Source organism: Ammospiza caudacuta, chromosome 5, assembly GCF_027887145.1.
Source record: "Ammospiza caudacuta isolate bAmmCau1 chromosome 5, bAmmCau1.pri, whole genome shotgun sequence".
Taxonomy (NCBI): domain Eukaryota; kingdom Metazoa; phylum Chordata; class Aves; order Passeriformes; family Passerellidae; genus Ammospiza; species Ammospiza caudacuta.
In genome coordinates this window covers 5,866,912-5,882,180 of record NC_080597.1, presented here as the reverse complement: position 1 = coordinate 5,882,180, position 15,269 = coordinate 5,866,912, and the positions used below count along the sequence as shown (strand labels likewise).

General features: G+C 39.5%; 1 protein-coding gene across 1 annotated transcript in view; it reads left to right on the top strand.

Annotated features, from left to right (window-relative positions):
* The window catches only part of ERC1 (ELKS/RAB6-interacting/CAST family member 1), a 267,409-nt gene that overhangs the window by 231,935 nt on the left and 20,205 nt on the right, over positions 1 to 15,269 (top strand). Inside the window, exon 18 of the mRNA XM_058804547.1 lies at positions 5,991 to 6,092. Within this exon, the coding sequence (XP_058660530.1) occupies positions 5,991 to 6,092 (102 nt within the window). The remainder of the gene's footprint in view (positions 1 to 5,990; positions 6,093 to 15,269) is intronic.

Below are 15,269 nucleotides of genomic sequence, written 5' to 3'. Positions count from 1 at the left end.
TGCAGAAATGCTTAAGAAAGGTATGTACTCTCATTAGAACACACAACTTCGTGCAGGCTTTCAAATGAAAACATTCTGTAAAATATATTATAAACAATGTCTGCAGTTATATCTGTGGCTTTCAAATTTATGTGTGGGATTCCACAATAAAGAGTTTGTCAGATCTGGGCAGCACTCCTCTAGGCTTTACCAGCTGCAGTGCAGAGTATGTCTCTGACTTCCCCCTAAACTTTATGGATCAGCATCAGTTCTGGTTTTTCTCATGTAATAATTTAAGTGTGATAAAATCTATTAATTTGATTTTTAATGTTGAGGGGCACAAGCAAGCTACCAGTGTGCCCTTCAGTGAACATCAGTGAGCATAAAATAATGTACTTTTAAGAACCTACAGATGAGAGAGTGCTTTCAAGCAGTACTTCCATGAATGAGGAACTGAATGATTCTTTAAAAATTAACTATGGCTACAGTTTTGGCAAGTAAAAGAGTGTACATGTGCAGTTTGCAATGAAAGTTTTCAGGTGTTGGTTATGTTAGTTTAACCGTGGTAATTTCCTTGTTTTTACAAACATTTAGTGATTATAGAATACAGGCAGAAGTGAACTATATGGTACCCAGGGGAAAAAAGTAATGAAAATACAGTGAAATCATGGCAGGGCCATGAAACAACCAAAGAGAGCATGTTTAAAGAAGTTCTGATGCTGATTGTTCACATTCATGATTAAAACAGGTTTATCTCATGTTTTCTGCTGGTGCTTTTCTCTTTTAATATAACTGCCTGCTGCAGCAAGGGATAAGGAAGAAGAAAGACTTAAATAATGGCAGGAAGTAAAAAAGGCATTAACAGTAACTGTATCAAAGAGACAAAAGGAAAATTGCAGAAATTCTGGGGTGCAAAAAGGGAAGGGTGGATATTTCTGATATTTCTAGAGTAAAGTCTAGTCTGTAGAAGTTGAGGATTTTTAGATGCAGTAGCCTTGCAAATGTGGTGTTTTAGACCTGCAGTTCACAGACTCTGGTCTGCAGAGCCAGTCACTCCTGGCTTTCAGATGGGAGCTGGAGAGTGTGTGCTGGCTCTTGAGTAATTTTGAGAATTTACACCAATGTGAAGGGTTTGGGACTGTTCTTTGCATGGTGACTCTTGGAAGAAAAGAAGAGCATTGTTAAGGGCTGTGGGGGCTTTGGGGAAGGTATAAGTGGAGGGCCAGGAATAATTTTATGAAATCTGTCCAAAAAAAAGTGAAATGAAGGTACCTTCTGGAAAAAAATCACAAAACCTATTGGGTTGTGGTGTTTTGTGCAGTTTTCTTCATTCCAGCATTTTTTCTGCACATGCCTGAAGGACATACCTGTCAGGGCACATGGTATTTTTTATAAGCAAAATTTGAACCTGACATCTAGTTCCTATCACTGCTAGTTCTTTGCTTGCAGCTCTGGAGGTTTTAGACAAAAGCACTCCTGACGCAACTGATTTGTCTGCACTGCTCATTTATTTTCTCACAGGACCCTGTGGTTAAACCACTTTGTTGTTCATACTTTTTACAGTGATGTAGAAATGCTTGCCCTAGGATCTGAGCCATAACCTCATGAGGTGGGAGAGGATTGTATAATAGCACCATGACAAACCAGCTCAGGACTGCAGGATGTTGGAGTGGTTCCCCACAGAAAAGTAAACGGTTTGTTTTTAAATCGTTACAACAGCCATTTGGTCTAGAAATTTCCATCCTTTCGGACATTTTTTTTTTCTTGTGGAGGAGCAATAGGAGAGAAACTCAGTTCATATATTTATAGTTATTTTTAAATTTTTAAAGTAAAAGTTTGTCATTAGTAGTCCAGTCTTAGCAGAAATTTTTTTATTCCTATGTTTTATATAAAAATAATTGTAAAAATATTATAATATTATATATTTTATTTGCAACCCTGCTTGGTCTTTAAATTTTGGAAAATAAGCTACTTTTCTTCCATCTTTTGATTTTTGCCTAATTCCAATCCAATATATATGCATAAATTAGTTCCTTTAATGGAATCACAATGCTAATTTTGGCATTTTCTTGCCAAGACTTGCCACAAACACACTAAAATGAAGAGCAGCTGCAGTGGGGAGGTCAGGTTGAATTAAAGGGGGAACATAGAAGGACATTTTCTAGGTGAACTGTTCCCTTATCATCAGGACGCTGCAGAGATTGTTCTGGGTTTAAATGTTCAAAGGGCTCTAATGGAGCTAAGCAACTAAACCATATTTTCAAGTAGGAGGAATTTTGGAACTTATCTCCCTGTTCTTCTGAAAACTTGAGCTTTGAAACTCCAAAATGATCTGATGAAAATTCCGAATAATAAGAATTGCAGCATATTTTAGGTTGGAGTAGCCTTCTTTGTCTGGCCACCTGCTGAGAGCATCCCTAATTAGAGCAGCTTGCTCAAGGCCTTGTCCAGCTGCATTTTCAGCATCTTCAAGGATGGAGATGCTACTGTGTCATGGCAGCCTGTTCTGGCATTTGATGCACCTCATTATGAAAAGAATTTCCCTGATCTCTAATCAGAATTTTCCATGTTCCATTTTACATCTATCCTTTCCTGACCTATCCCCTCCAATGGCTTCATGTCCTCTATTTCCTCCTATCAAGTACTTTTAAGAAGTCTCCTCTTTTTCAGTCTAAACCAGCCCAATTCCATCAGCCACTTTCTCAATAGCTGCTGCCCAGTATTAATAGTACATTCTACTTGAATTGAAGTGACAGAAGCACATAACCTCTTCAATTTGACTTCAAAATTCTCTCTTGGGGACTCTGTGCTTTTTGCTGACCAGACCCAGCCCAGAGGGAGGTGTGTGGCTTCCCTGAGGCCTGGGTAAGGGACTTCACCAGGAAACTTCCCAGCCTGGTGCAGCCCACTCATTGTTACCCTCTTATGGTTTTCTGAGTGGGCAGTAACAAAGTCCCAGCAAAAAGGAAAAGGAAAATGAGGAGAGGCCTCAGAACCTTGGGAAAACTGGCCAAGGGATCTGGAGCACACATTGTGTTCTCTTCTGTGCTGCCATTGCAGGGAATGATGGAGCAAGAAACAGGAAAGTCATGCAGATGCACACCTGCTTCGAGAGTGGTGTAAACAGCAGCATTTTGTGGTTTTTGATCCTGGGTGAATTTATACAACTCTGAGCTTCCTGGCAGCAAATGGGGTCCACCTGTATCAGAAGGGAAAAGGGATCTTGGCTCAGGACTCAGCTTGGCTCATTGAGAGAGCTTTAAAATAGATTTGAAGTGGGATGAAGGCATAGCCAGGCTCAACAGAGATAAGGTGTGGGGCCAACCTGCTGGAAAGCAGCTCTGAGGAGAGGGTCCTGGGGGTCCTGGAGGACAACAAGCTCTGCATGAGCCAGCAGTGTGTCCTGAGAGCCAGGAAGGCCAGGGCTGTCCTGGGGTACATGAGGAAGAGCACTGCCAGCAGCATGGGTGAGGGCTGTGTCCTGTTCTGGGCTCCTCAGGACAAGAGGGACACAGAGCTCCTGGAGTGGGTCCAGTGGAGAGTGACAGAGATGATGAAAGGACTGGAGCATCTCCCTTGGAAGGACAGGCAGAGGGAGCTGGGCCTGTTCAGCCTCAAGAGGAGACAAAGGAGAGGGGACCTCAGCAATGTCTGTCAGTGTCTGCAGGGAGGGCTCAAGGGATGGACCCAGCTCTCCTGGTGGTGCTGAGCAATAGGACAAGAGGCCATGGGCAGAAACTGATGCACAGAAGCTCCACCTGAACATGAGGAAGAACTTCTTTCCTGTGCAGTGATCATGCACTGAACAGACTGTCCAGAGGGGGTGTGGAGTCTCCTTCACTGGGAATATTCCAGACCCCTCTGGAGTCAATCCTGTGCCCTGTGCTCTGCTTGAGCAGGGAGGTGGGACCTGATAACCCATTGTGACCCTTCCAGCCTGACCCAGTCTGTGATCTCTGCAATGTTTATATTCTTCTCTACCTGTACCAGCTAACATAGTTTGTTTGGGTTTGTTTTATTTTTTAATATAAAACATGCTGCCTCTATCTGAGAAGAGCTGTGTTTTCTCTCAGGACAGTTAATGTGCTGTACCATCATTCTGCTAAACATCTGGGTTTCAATAGCTTTTCTTCACACACACACACTCTGAAAGTCATGTAAGAATTTTTTATTTATTATCAAAACAGTAAATTTCCCAGGAAATGTGAAATTGTTTAGAATCAATTGTTCTCATTGCAAAGAAGAAACTGTTGAAGAGGCAACCTTAAATATAATGAAATAATAAATATTAAGAAGTGCCTTTATGATAAACTGGTTGTTTAAGGATTAATGTAGCATGTTTCAAGTAGTGATTTATGAAAGATGAGTCAGACTTGGAATTCAAAACTTGCTTGACAAAGCAGAGCAAACAATATGAAAATTTTACATGATGACATTGCTTATTGCTTAAGCTCAATTTACTATTAGCTTTTGTTAAATTATTCCAAAATAAAATCAAATCCAGATTCAAAGCCTGGACCTTCTCTCATGATCTGAATAGAGAGAAGTAGAATGTGCATTCTCTAGCTTCGAGATGCTCATTAAACTCAGAGTTTTCAGTGAGAAACCATGGAGTTATGAAGGGATTGACTCCACAGCTGGCATTTCTGTCAGCTTTGAGCTTTCATTTAAGACATTTCATTTTAGTGCATGTCTGATGATTTTGTATGTCTAGTTGTAGATAATTTGCTCTGTATCATATCCAGTGTAGGTCAGGGTAGCCTTTTGATTTCCTTAGAATACAAAATTTCCCAAAGCTCAAAGTGGGGCTCTTTGTGCCTTCTGAGCTGGGAGCAGAAATGCCATCAGTCCCTTCTGGGGCTGCTCCATGTGTGAGTTCCCAATGCCCCTGGTACCCAGAAAATGCCAAGGGAGGCAGCACTTGGCTGTGCAGGACGCTCACCCAGCCCCTTGGGCTGCCCACAGGGTGTCCCTGCTGCCTGGATGGGGAGCTGGGACACTCTGCCAGGTGCATTTCTTTCCTGATTTGTGTCTGTGGGTGTTCAGGGACCTCATTCCAGGGTAGTCTGTTAAAAGGGCTTTCTAATGTTCTTTGCAATTGCTCACCTAGAATGGTATCGTTAAGTTCCATTTATTCTTACACAGTTTATTTTCTGCAGTGTGTTTTTCAGAATCCTATTTCTTCCGGAACTGCAGATGTCCTAAGAAGTTGAAGAAAAACAAAAACATTTGTTTCATACTTTGCTAATCCTTTACTTGACTGTGTCCAGTTTTTAATCTTATAAGCCTTCATTATGACACTTTTTCTTCTCAATGTCTATTTATTAACTTTTTAATTTCCTCACAGGATGGCTTTTATAATTATATATATTATAATTATTATATGTTATATATTATTTTATATATAGACATTATATTATTATATAATTATTACATTATTAATTATTATATGTTATATAATTATAAATGTTATCATTAACATTTTTCTGACCAGTCTCAGAATTTTTTTGTTCTTTGATATATCAGTTGAAAACTGATTTGCATATTGAAACTGGATGGACTTCTTAAGTAATAACCTATTTTCAGCTTGTGCACTTTTTGGTTTTTAAATACTTTCTGAGGGCTTCATTGTTTGTTTTTTTTTTAATTGACTTAGGGACACCTAACTCATGTTTTCATTGAATTACTCTCCAAGTTGGTGTCTGAATCTTAATCCCAAGAATCTCTTAAGAAGAAATTAATTTCTTGTACAGCACAATTTTAATAGATACAAGTCAGATTATCCACCTAATTGCACAACTAATTTAGCCTTAAAGGGAACGGGCTGGAATGTGTCTCCACAGTTTTTACCAATTCTCTGTGGTAATACCAACTGATGTTTAGGCATGTGTCTTGTTTATTCCCATGTATGGATTTTGGATATGCACTTGTGTAAGTGCCCTGTTCCCTTTAGTCTCCATGATAACATTAGAAAGTAGACTGAGATTCTTTTTTCTTGCTTTTTTGAACAGACTCAGAACCGTATGAAGCTGATGGCTGACAACTATGAGGATGACCACCTGAAATCCTCATCCCATTCCAACCAAACCAACCACAAGCCCTCCCCTGACCAGGTAATGTCTCTCTCTTTTTTGTTTGTAAAGTAATTTTTGCTGTGAGGGCTGATGATTTTGTGTCATAAGTAGTTTCCCATGACATGCTTGCAGTGCTTTGGAACAAAAGTAGCATTCCAGAATGGAGTTATAAACCAGAACTGGGTGTTGCTGTTGTGTTGGCTTTGTGCAAACTCCTGAATGCTCCTGAATGAACAATTCCTGGTACCAAGCTGTTGTTAGGTGGGTGGAGAGGAGGAGGTACATTGAAAAGGAGCAAAAGGGAACAAAAACTTTACTCTCCTAAAATGCAAGACTCGAATCCTGTGTGACATACTCAGATTTTAGTAGCTTGAGTGTGTGGAGTGTCCAGGACTGTTTCTTGTCTTCAGTAGCAGGAAATCCTGCTCCAGGATCAGCTTTCTGATCTGTGGATTGCATACAAGCAATTCCCTCAATTTCCCACGAGGAAATCCCTGCCCTGGTGCCAAATGAGCACAGACTGCTCCCTCACAAACTCAATGGGCCATGAACTGAAGGAAAATCAATTTACCATCTCCAAAGCAGTGAGGAGCCTCCTGTGGCATTTACAAAGCACAGGAGCCGTGTGCTTGATAACTATTAGAGAGATTAACCATCCCTTGGGTAGCACAGAAAATGCCAACATAATTGCACATCCCATGTTGTAATCTCATCCACTGCAGTTTAATTAAAATATTAGCCATCATTAATCACTGCCTCAACGGAGGGAAGGAATGCTTCTCCTTGCCCTCTGACTCATGTAGAAATTGGTGAGATATGAAGGAAAGCATATCTCTCTAGACCTTTAAGTGCCAGCTTAGTGAAACACAGAAATAATGAGTAAGGTACAAGAGGAAAATGGCAAAAGCCAATTACTTATTCACCCTGCAAAAATAGATCTTGAGAAATCTCCTTTCATGTCTGCATCAGAAAACAAGAAGGGGTATATACAACCAAATAAACAGAAAAACTCTGATTTTCAAGGAAACTTCTCTTTACATCTTAATTTAATACCTTCCTCAACTGTATGTTGACTGGCTTGAATTTTCTGCAGTGTTTTTGGAAGATGTTGGTGTTTCACTCTCCTTTTTCAGGAGAGTGAAATTGTTAATAGTGAAAATTAAATGGATTTCCTAATCTTAATTTGGTGCAAGTGTTAGAATATCTGTTGCTTCTACTCTGAAGTTTACAGAGAGCTGAAACCATTTCTAGCATGAAACTTTAGTACATGCTTGCAAATAAAGGCAGCGTAGCATTCACGGATGAAATAAAATTTAGACATTTATAGAAATTCTTGCAAAGACCCCACAGGGAAGGGCAGTAGGGAGGAGAGGGGGTGGGAGGAGGCTCTGATTGCCCTTCCCCTTTGCAAAGGGGCATTTTGAAAGCTGACAAAGCCTCCAAGGGAGCAGAGAAGGCTGTACCTCAAGGAGGCTCAGGATACTGCATAAGGAATAGAAACGCTTTGTACTACTGTTTGTACTTTATGTGCTTTAAATACTAACCAACTCTTTATTTCATTCCCATGCTGCTCTGGGGCTTTCCTGTGCACCTCTAGGATGAGGAGGAGGGTATTTGGGCATAACCAGTCAGATGCTCTTAGCTCAGCCATTTTGTTCAGAACGGTGAGAACCAACCTCTCCTGCCAACAGAAGAGTTTCCGACAGTCACTCCCACCCTCACTGCTGTGCTTTGTGTCAAACCTGCCTGTGCTCCCTCCCCTTGCTCCCATGTCCCTGCATGAGGGTGTTTCTCGTGTGTTTTTGTGCAGTTTGTGATTTTCCTCTTCCAATCATCCTCTCCTTGTTTCACCATGTTGTGGGGAGAGCTTCCCAGGGCATGTAATTGAGTTTCTGTGCAAGTACGAAAGAGCAGGAAATGTCTTTCGTGTCGTTTATCATTGGCTTCATGGAGGAAATGTTTTCAGTGGGATTCTTTTTCAAAGCAGTTTGCGCCCTAGCCAAACCTATGTGTGCTTTTTCGATTCTGGTTTGTAAAGAATGTGCTCCAGGATAATGTTCCTCCTGAAGATAATGTTCCTTCTGAAGGTTTTGAGCATGTGGAGATCTGCTGCAGAGATTGCTGCCGTGCACGCTGACCTAACTAGTCACAGATATTTATCAACTCACAGTACAGCATTCTCTAGATGGACTAGGAGTATGAATTGTCTATAAATGTGAAGGCACAGAGGAATATCCCCTGAACCTTCCTCTCTCCCTTCCATCTCCTTCATTCTTGCAAAACAGTGGGGGAGGAATTAGGAGCTGTTTTTCATTCAAAGTATGTTTTGTTTCTCTGTGTCCACGTCCACAATTTTTTCTTTTGTGCTGTCAAATTGTCCCCACAACAATGCCCATTTCCAAAAGGGAAGGCAGTGCACAGAACAGAGCCTGCTCCCCAAGCCTGTTCTTTAGAAAAAAAACCTCTTACTGGCCAGGAGTCAGGTTCTGATTATTACCCTACAGTACACAGGATTAATTTATGCCTTGGAGTATCAGTTTTAAAGCAGAATATGTTTCTCTGAAGTACTTTAAGTATTTTAAAGGACTGATGACAGTATTTTAAAATCTATATGAAACTTTTTCCTTCTTCACTTATCCTTTTAAGAAAAAAATATTTCACGTCATTTTGTGTGCACTTTTTTCTAAGAAGTTGATTTTTTCATATTAGTTACTTGAAAGAAAACTGAAAATTTCTGTGGAAATCCTGGACCCTTGCATTTCTGAAAATTATTGCTTTGTATTAGATTTGTAAAACATTCATGAGAGAATAAGGCACTCTCATCTCTTGCACTTGCTCAATTAACTACAGACTTACAGTCTGTCTGCATAGATCAAATCCCTCTTTTCAAGCCAACCATCTGAAAATTTTAATCCAACTGTGGCAGTGTCAAACTTGAATTTCATGCCTTGGGGTCTGAGCTGAGAAAATCTCTTCAGTGGACAAATTGATAAAGTGCTTCATTAATTTGCACTCACTGTTGATTTCACATTCTTTTTGAATCACCGCTCCCGCAATGGTTGTACGCTCGTGTGTGTTGTTAAAAGTTTTAGAGGTGATGCTTGTAAAGATCAGCTGCAGCACAGAAATTACACAGGGGAGAGCAGGTAAGTGAATGATGAAAAGGAAGAGGACACTCACTGTGAAGGTAGGAATAATTCTGATTTTCCTTCTGGAGCAAGCATGGAGTTTGTGTAGAAAACACTGAGAAAGATCTCTTCTCTTTCCTCTCCCATGTGCTGATGCATTTAAGAATGCAACTGTGCTAAGAGTATGGTTTTTCATAGTTTTCTGAATTAATGGGTGGTTGACATTAAAAACTGCTTATGTCTCCAGTTTGAGGCACTTTCCTGAAGAAAGCTGTTACAGAGTATCCCAGTCAAAATAATGAGTCGGCCTGCAGCCTTGCCTTCCCCTCATCTCATCAGAGAAACTTGTCAGCCTCGACATTGTCATGCATACATCAGCAGGGAAGGTATAAAGGTGATGGATGCTTCCCAAGCCAGTTATTCCCAACAGAGTACATGTTTTTACTGTGATATTCCATGTTCATTAAAAAAAAATAAAGTCCTTATTCTCTTTGTAAAAGCTAAGATGATGTAAGTTACAGAGTCCCTAACCTCCATGTGTTAAATTAAATTTATGTATTACAATGATAAAGTGTAATTAATAGCATAGGACTTGGCAATAAGTTTGTTTTTTAAAGTTCCTTCAGGTCTGTGGATGCCATTACCTCTGGTCAATACTGAAGATTAAATGGAGACAAAAAACTGTGTACAATAGTTAACTACATTCTTTTATTTTTATGGTTTAGGTCTTAAGGCTTTTCCCCTCCAGCATTCTGGAATTGTCTGAATTTAATATTTAATTATGCCAAGTCTGTACATGACAGCATTATCAGATAGAGCTCCCCTGAAATGGATCACTGTTCATAAACATCTGCACCCTCCCTGTAATTTCTGAGGATGGTAGTTTACATTTCAGTTTATAGTTCAATGTAAATACCATCTTTCATCCTGAAATAGTTTTTCCTAGCATTTTTCCCTCAGCTCATTTCCTTGCTGTGTGAATTTCTTATGACTCCTTTTATTCCCCAGATGGAGCTCCATCCTCCTCTACAGCCCAGTCCATTCCAGTGTGATTTCACACGAGGATGCTCTTTGTCCTTTCTCAAATGCTAAACTGCTCAGGCCAACGGTTTAATTAGTTATCACTCACTTTTATCAAGAATAATATGAATTTACACCTTAGGAGGTCTAATACATGCAAAAGGATAGGGGTGTGGGTGTTTATTCTTGTAAATCTGTGCCAGATGTGTGCTATGTGAGGGAGGTAAAGCAAAGCTTCCATACAGAGATTCCCAAAGCTGCTCAATTCATCCAGTTGTCTTGTGAAGCACAGCCTAAAATGGGAGAAAATGTGTGTGTGGTTCAGAAATCTGCTTCATCCATTCGTTAACTGAAAATAATTATAATACTTATTAGAGCAATGGTGGAATGATCAAAAGCATGGAACTAGAATGCATAAAAATGGGGATATTTCAAAACAATGAAAATATTGGCAATTCCTATTACCCTAAAAATATTACAAGACAAAAAGGCTCTTTGTGACATTTTTCTTCAATATTTGAGTTTGACAGATTTTAACTCAGAAGCACTGAGTATTGTGAGTTGAGTACTGAAGGCACTCACAAAATTTAACACTTCAGATTTCAGTGGTGATGTCTGTGGTGGAAAGAGGAGTAAGTCATTACAGGAAAATATTTGGGTCATCTCAAGGTTTAATGTAATCTTTACCAGAGCAAACAAACTACTGGAAGTTTTCATTGGGATCACTACAACACTAAAAGTGCCTATACTTTATGAAGTTTGAGGAGAACATTGAAAATTTTTTTCTACATTATTTATTTCTGATTTCTTTTAGTGAAGTAAATAGTTTTTCATGGTGAGTTCCATGTTTAAATTCCACAGGGCATTAATTCACTACATAAATGTGAGCTTCCCTCCACAATCCACATTTTGTACAGAACTGCTTGTCCTGCTGTCACACTTCTGAGGTTCTCAGTATTGTCACTCACTACACTGTGACCTCATAAGCCTTTTGACTGGATTTATTTTCAGTCTGGTCTTTTTCATTGTTAGATCATGCAAAATGGTCAAAACCACCAGGCCTTCATGCCTGACTCATATTACATTGTAATTTACTGGACACAGTACTAGACCACGATTCAGAAGATAAATTCTTTCCTGGCATCATCTCCAACCACTCACTTGTTCTCTTTCTCCCTGTCTCAAATTCTCTAATTGTAAAATGAGCTGAAATTTTTGTAAAAGTGCAAGTTCTGCTTGGGAAAAGTGCTGTATAAGTGCTAGGTATTATTACTGCGTGAGATTTGGAAATTGCCTTGTTAAAATGATATGATGGAGATTCTAATACCTCATTTTGAAATTGTTCCTGAAATTGTGTTAGATTGGTAGCTGACTCTTTTACTGCATCTTACTTTTTTTCCAAGATCCTCTTCCTTCCCAAGAAAAGGGAAAATAACCTATATTTTCAAGGAGCTGCCATTCCAGCACACTGGACAAAGCTCTTTAGACCACTGTCTCTTGTTCTTTACTGTCATCTCTTCTCTTCTGAAGAGCCATTTCTTCCCCTCTCTAAAAATCTACAAACTAATTGTGTAGTATAATAATGACATTGTTACAATTCTTTATCGAGGTCTGTAAAAGCATTGTGAAAGTGTCTTGTGCTTGCCTTGGAGACATACCCTGTGCAAAATTTGAAGGCAGCCACATGAGATAATCTTGCATTGCTTAAACATGTCCTGACAGAGAGAGAGAGAGGGGCTGGATTTGTTTGGGTGTATTAGTGACATTCAGGGTTCTTCACTCCCCCATTTTGGATGGGCAGCCTTTTAGTAAGAACCCTAATGTGATGAACTCAAATAAGATGATGTAACTAATTTATCCTTAGGAGGGATAGAGAAGAATGCTTTCCTTGAGACAAAGTCAGCTTCCACTCTGGTCCTTTTCTTTTTGTGGGGAACAATTCTTCTGCTAGCTTGTTTTTTTTTTTTAAACCTATTATTTTGCTGTTAATAACTAATTTCTGTTAGAAGAATGTATTCTCTGTCCAAGAATGTTATATCTATGAGCACAAAAGAACTGATCTTGATACACTGTTCATCTTCTTTCTGATCCCAGAATGATAAAACTGAAATTTCCAGATGGAATTTTGTAATCTGCAGCTCTGGGATGAATTAAACACTCACAACAGAGGTGCAACTGGACTGTATCACTGTCTTCCTATTATTCTTACAGATCAAAGAAGAACACAAGTAGATACTTACAGTCTAAAACATTCAAAACAGATGGCTGGCTTCTTTTTGTAGAGATTTGTGCTTTTCAGCAAAACAATTGCAACAAGGCCATCATTCATTTCTGCCAGATGAGATTATGCCAGGTCTGTGTCTTATTTTCTCTTTTGATTTGCAGCTGAACATAATCTTCCACTAGTGGCTTGGTCTTTGTAGCAAGTAGGAATTCTGCACTCAGACATTCTTGTTTCTGGCCACTTCTAGGAGAGTTATTCCTTGCAGTTTGTGTGATATTCTCTACTATTTCCCAGTGATTCTGGCACTCCTAGACAGGACACTCAGAGACACAGGAACAGCAGCTGCAGCCAAACCCTTTCAGTTGTCATTTAGGAGGAAAAAAACTGAGGGAGAGGGGAGATGGACAATGTTAGAAAAAGAATCAAGCCCAAACCTGCTTTCCAGTGCATTAACTATGAAAATAAGCTCCAGAGAATGGTAACTAAAATAAAAACAGTAAGGGCATGTAGCCAATCTAGACACTGCATTTTCCTGTCTGTTGAAGTTCATAATGACTGATGGACATGTCAAGATTTACAGTTCCATCTCACAGAGTGCTCACTATGGGCTCTCCAACTACATCTGATTGTTCTTTAGATAAGAACTACTATATATACTTATACCATAGGTGTATTTATTCGTGGGATTTTGTGTTTGAATGTAGAGTAAGCAACTCCAAAAATACTTCCTGAAGATAGATAAACCTTCATAAACCTTTCAAAGTGTCTTTAAGCAGGTAGAGAGCTGCAAGAGCAGAATGAAGAGCCAGAGTTAGAGAAGGACAAGACCAAGATTCCTGTCACCTGCAGACAGGGAGGTTATAGTTCATCTGAACAGGAAAAGCCCTGATTGTGTTCTCTGATAGACTACTTAGGAAATGCCTTCTGGTTTGCATTGGCAGTGGGACAGAGAGCAGAGCACAGCCCTGACCCATCAGCATTGCCAGTGCCCTGCTGCCATGCTCTGCTTTCAGAGCAGTGTGAGACACTCTTTGCCTTTATCCCTTATAACAGGGAGAGGGAATAGACAAAATACAGCCCAGCAAGAAATGTGGGTACTTGCTGCTTCACTCTTCAAGTGCTGGAAAGCTTGAATGCATTAAAAGCAGAGGCAGGTTGTTCTTACTTATTCTCAAGCTGCTGTATTTTTGTAGAGAAGGAATCAGTATAAAATCTGACTCTGTGAAAATAAATCAGATTGATTTCACAGAATCATAAAATCTAATTCTGTGAAATCAAAACTTTCCTAGTTGCACCTACAAAAGTTTGGTCAGGAGAATCCTGTTTAAATCCACGGTGTCATGTACAAGATGCAAACAGTTGTTAAACTAATTTTGCTTTGTGGGAATAATTTTTTCCCCTTAATGATAATTGTCAGTATCATCAGTCTGACTACCCAGTTTCACAGTTTTCTATAACTTAATTTATTATTCAAATATTTAACCTGGTAACTAACACAACTTACAGGGGTGAAGTGCTCAAGTGAAGGAGATTTTAATTACAAAGAGGTGTGAGATGTGCACAGTGCAATGAGTTTATTTAGGGGTAAGAGATTGAGTGACTGCCCTTGCTTTGGAAAGGAAGGGAATGAGAAAACAAGTAAAATTCAAGCAGTGTGCAAACACTCCCTTCAGCTCTGCTGAGGTATCTCATTCCTGAAGGTTCATTTTCCCCTTGGTCCAGTTACAGGCCCCTCTCATGAGGATTTCAGTTCTGATCTCCAGCAGTCCCTGCTGTTCCTCTCGTGGTTCCCTGCCAACTTTGCTCCACGGCCCACAGAAGTGAAAGTTGCCAGTGTCATGGAAAGCACTTCTGGATTTGTTATGTATAAAAATATTTTAGAACCACTTGCTCTTTTTGAGTGCTCTAGGAACCCTACCAACCCACTGCAATTCTCTGCCTCACCTACATGATGGGGAAAGGATTTTATTTAAACAGAGGGAGCTAATGACAAAACTCCTTTCCCTGGGTTGTTTTTTCTGTTATTTTTTTCTGGTCTGGATTTTTCCCAAGGTGAAGAGGGTGAACTCTGGAAATCATTAATCCATGGGATTTGTTCATGGTGTATAAAAATTTCAAAAATCATTTGCTATATAAAAATGATTTCCTCATTGATTTTGTCAGAAAGGAACTGAGTAAGACAGCTCTGTCAGAATAGCCAGAATCTCTTTTAGCTCCTCACGTACATTGTTCTGGTTTATGGGGAGAAAATTATGAAGGTTAGAGTTAAACCTTTCTTCTTTTTTTTTTTTTTTTTTGTCTTTAAAACAAATCTAAAGCATACTGAGCCTGTCCTTGAGCTTTAGTGTGGGGGTCTTCTGAAGAAACCAAGTATCTCTGTGTATCTGTGAACTGAGCTGAACTGAACTGAGGTCAAGATGTGTCTTTTTTAGAACTTTCTTCTGTTTCCATTTAAAATAATGAAGGGAAGACATCAGTGATAAATTGCTCTGAATTTGGGAAGGCTTTGCACATTCTGAGCCAAATTCATGCCTCATAAAACTCCACTGCATTCAGTGGTTACAATATTATTGTTGAACCCTTGTGTTTGTTGCCAAACAAAAACAAATGGTCTGAGCAAGAAGGGAGAATTCAATTTACCATGCAAATACTTCCAGACTGTGTCACTCACTATCTTAGCTTATTTTCATATCTCCCAGCATAAGATTCTTAGCTATAAAGGCAAAATATCCCTGTCTGGCAATATCTATAATGAAACCCAGATACAGGGAGGTATACAGAGATTTGTCAGGTCCTTTTGAAATAATTGCTTTTTAACAAACATATGTGCTTACACAATCTTTG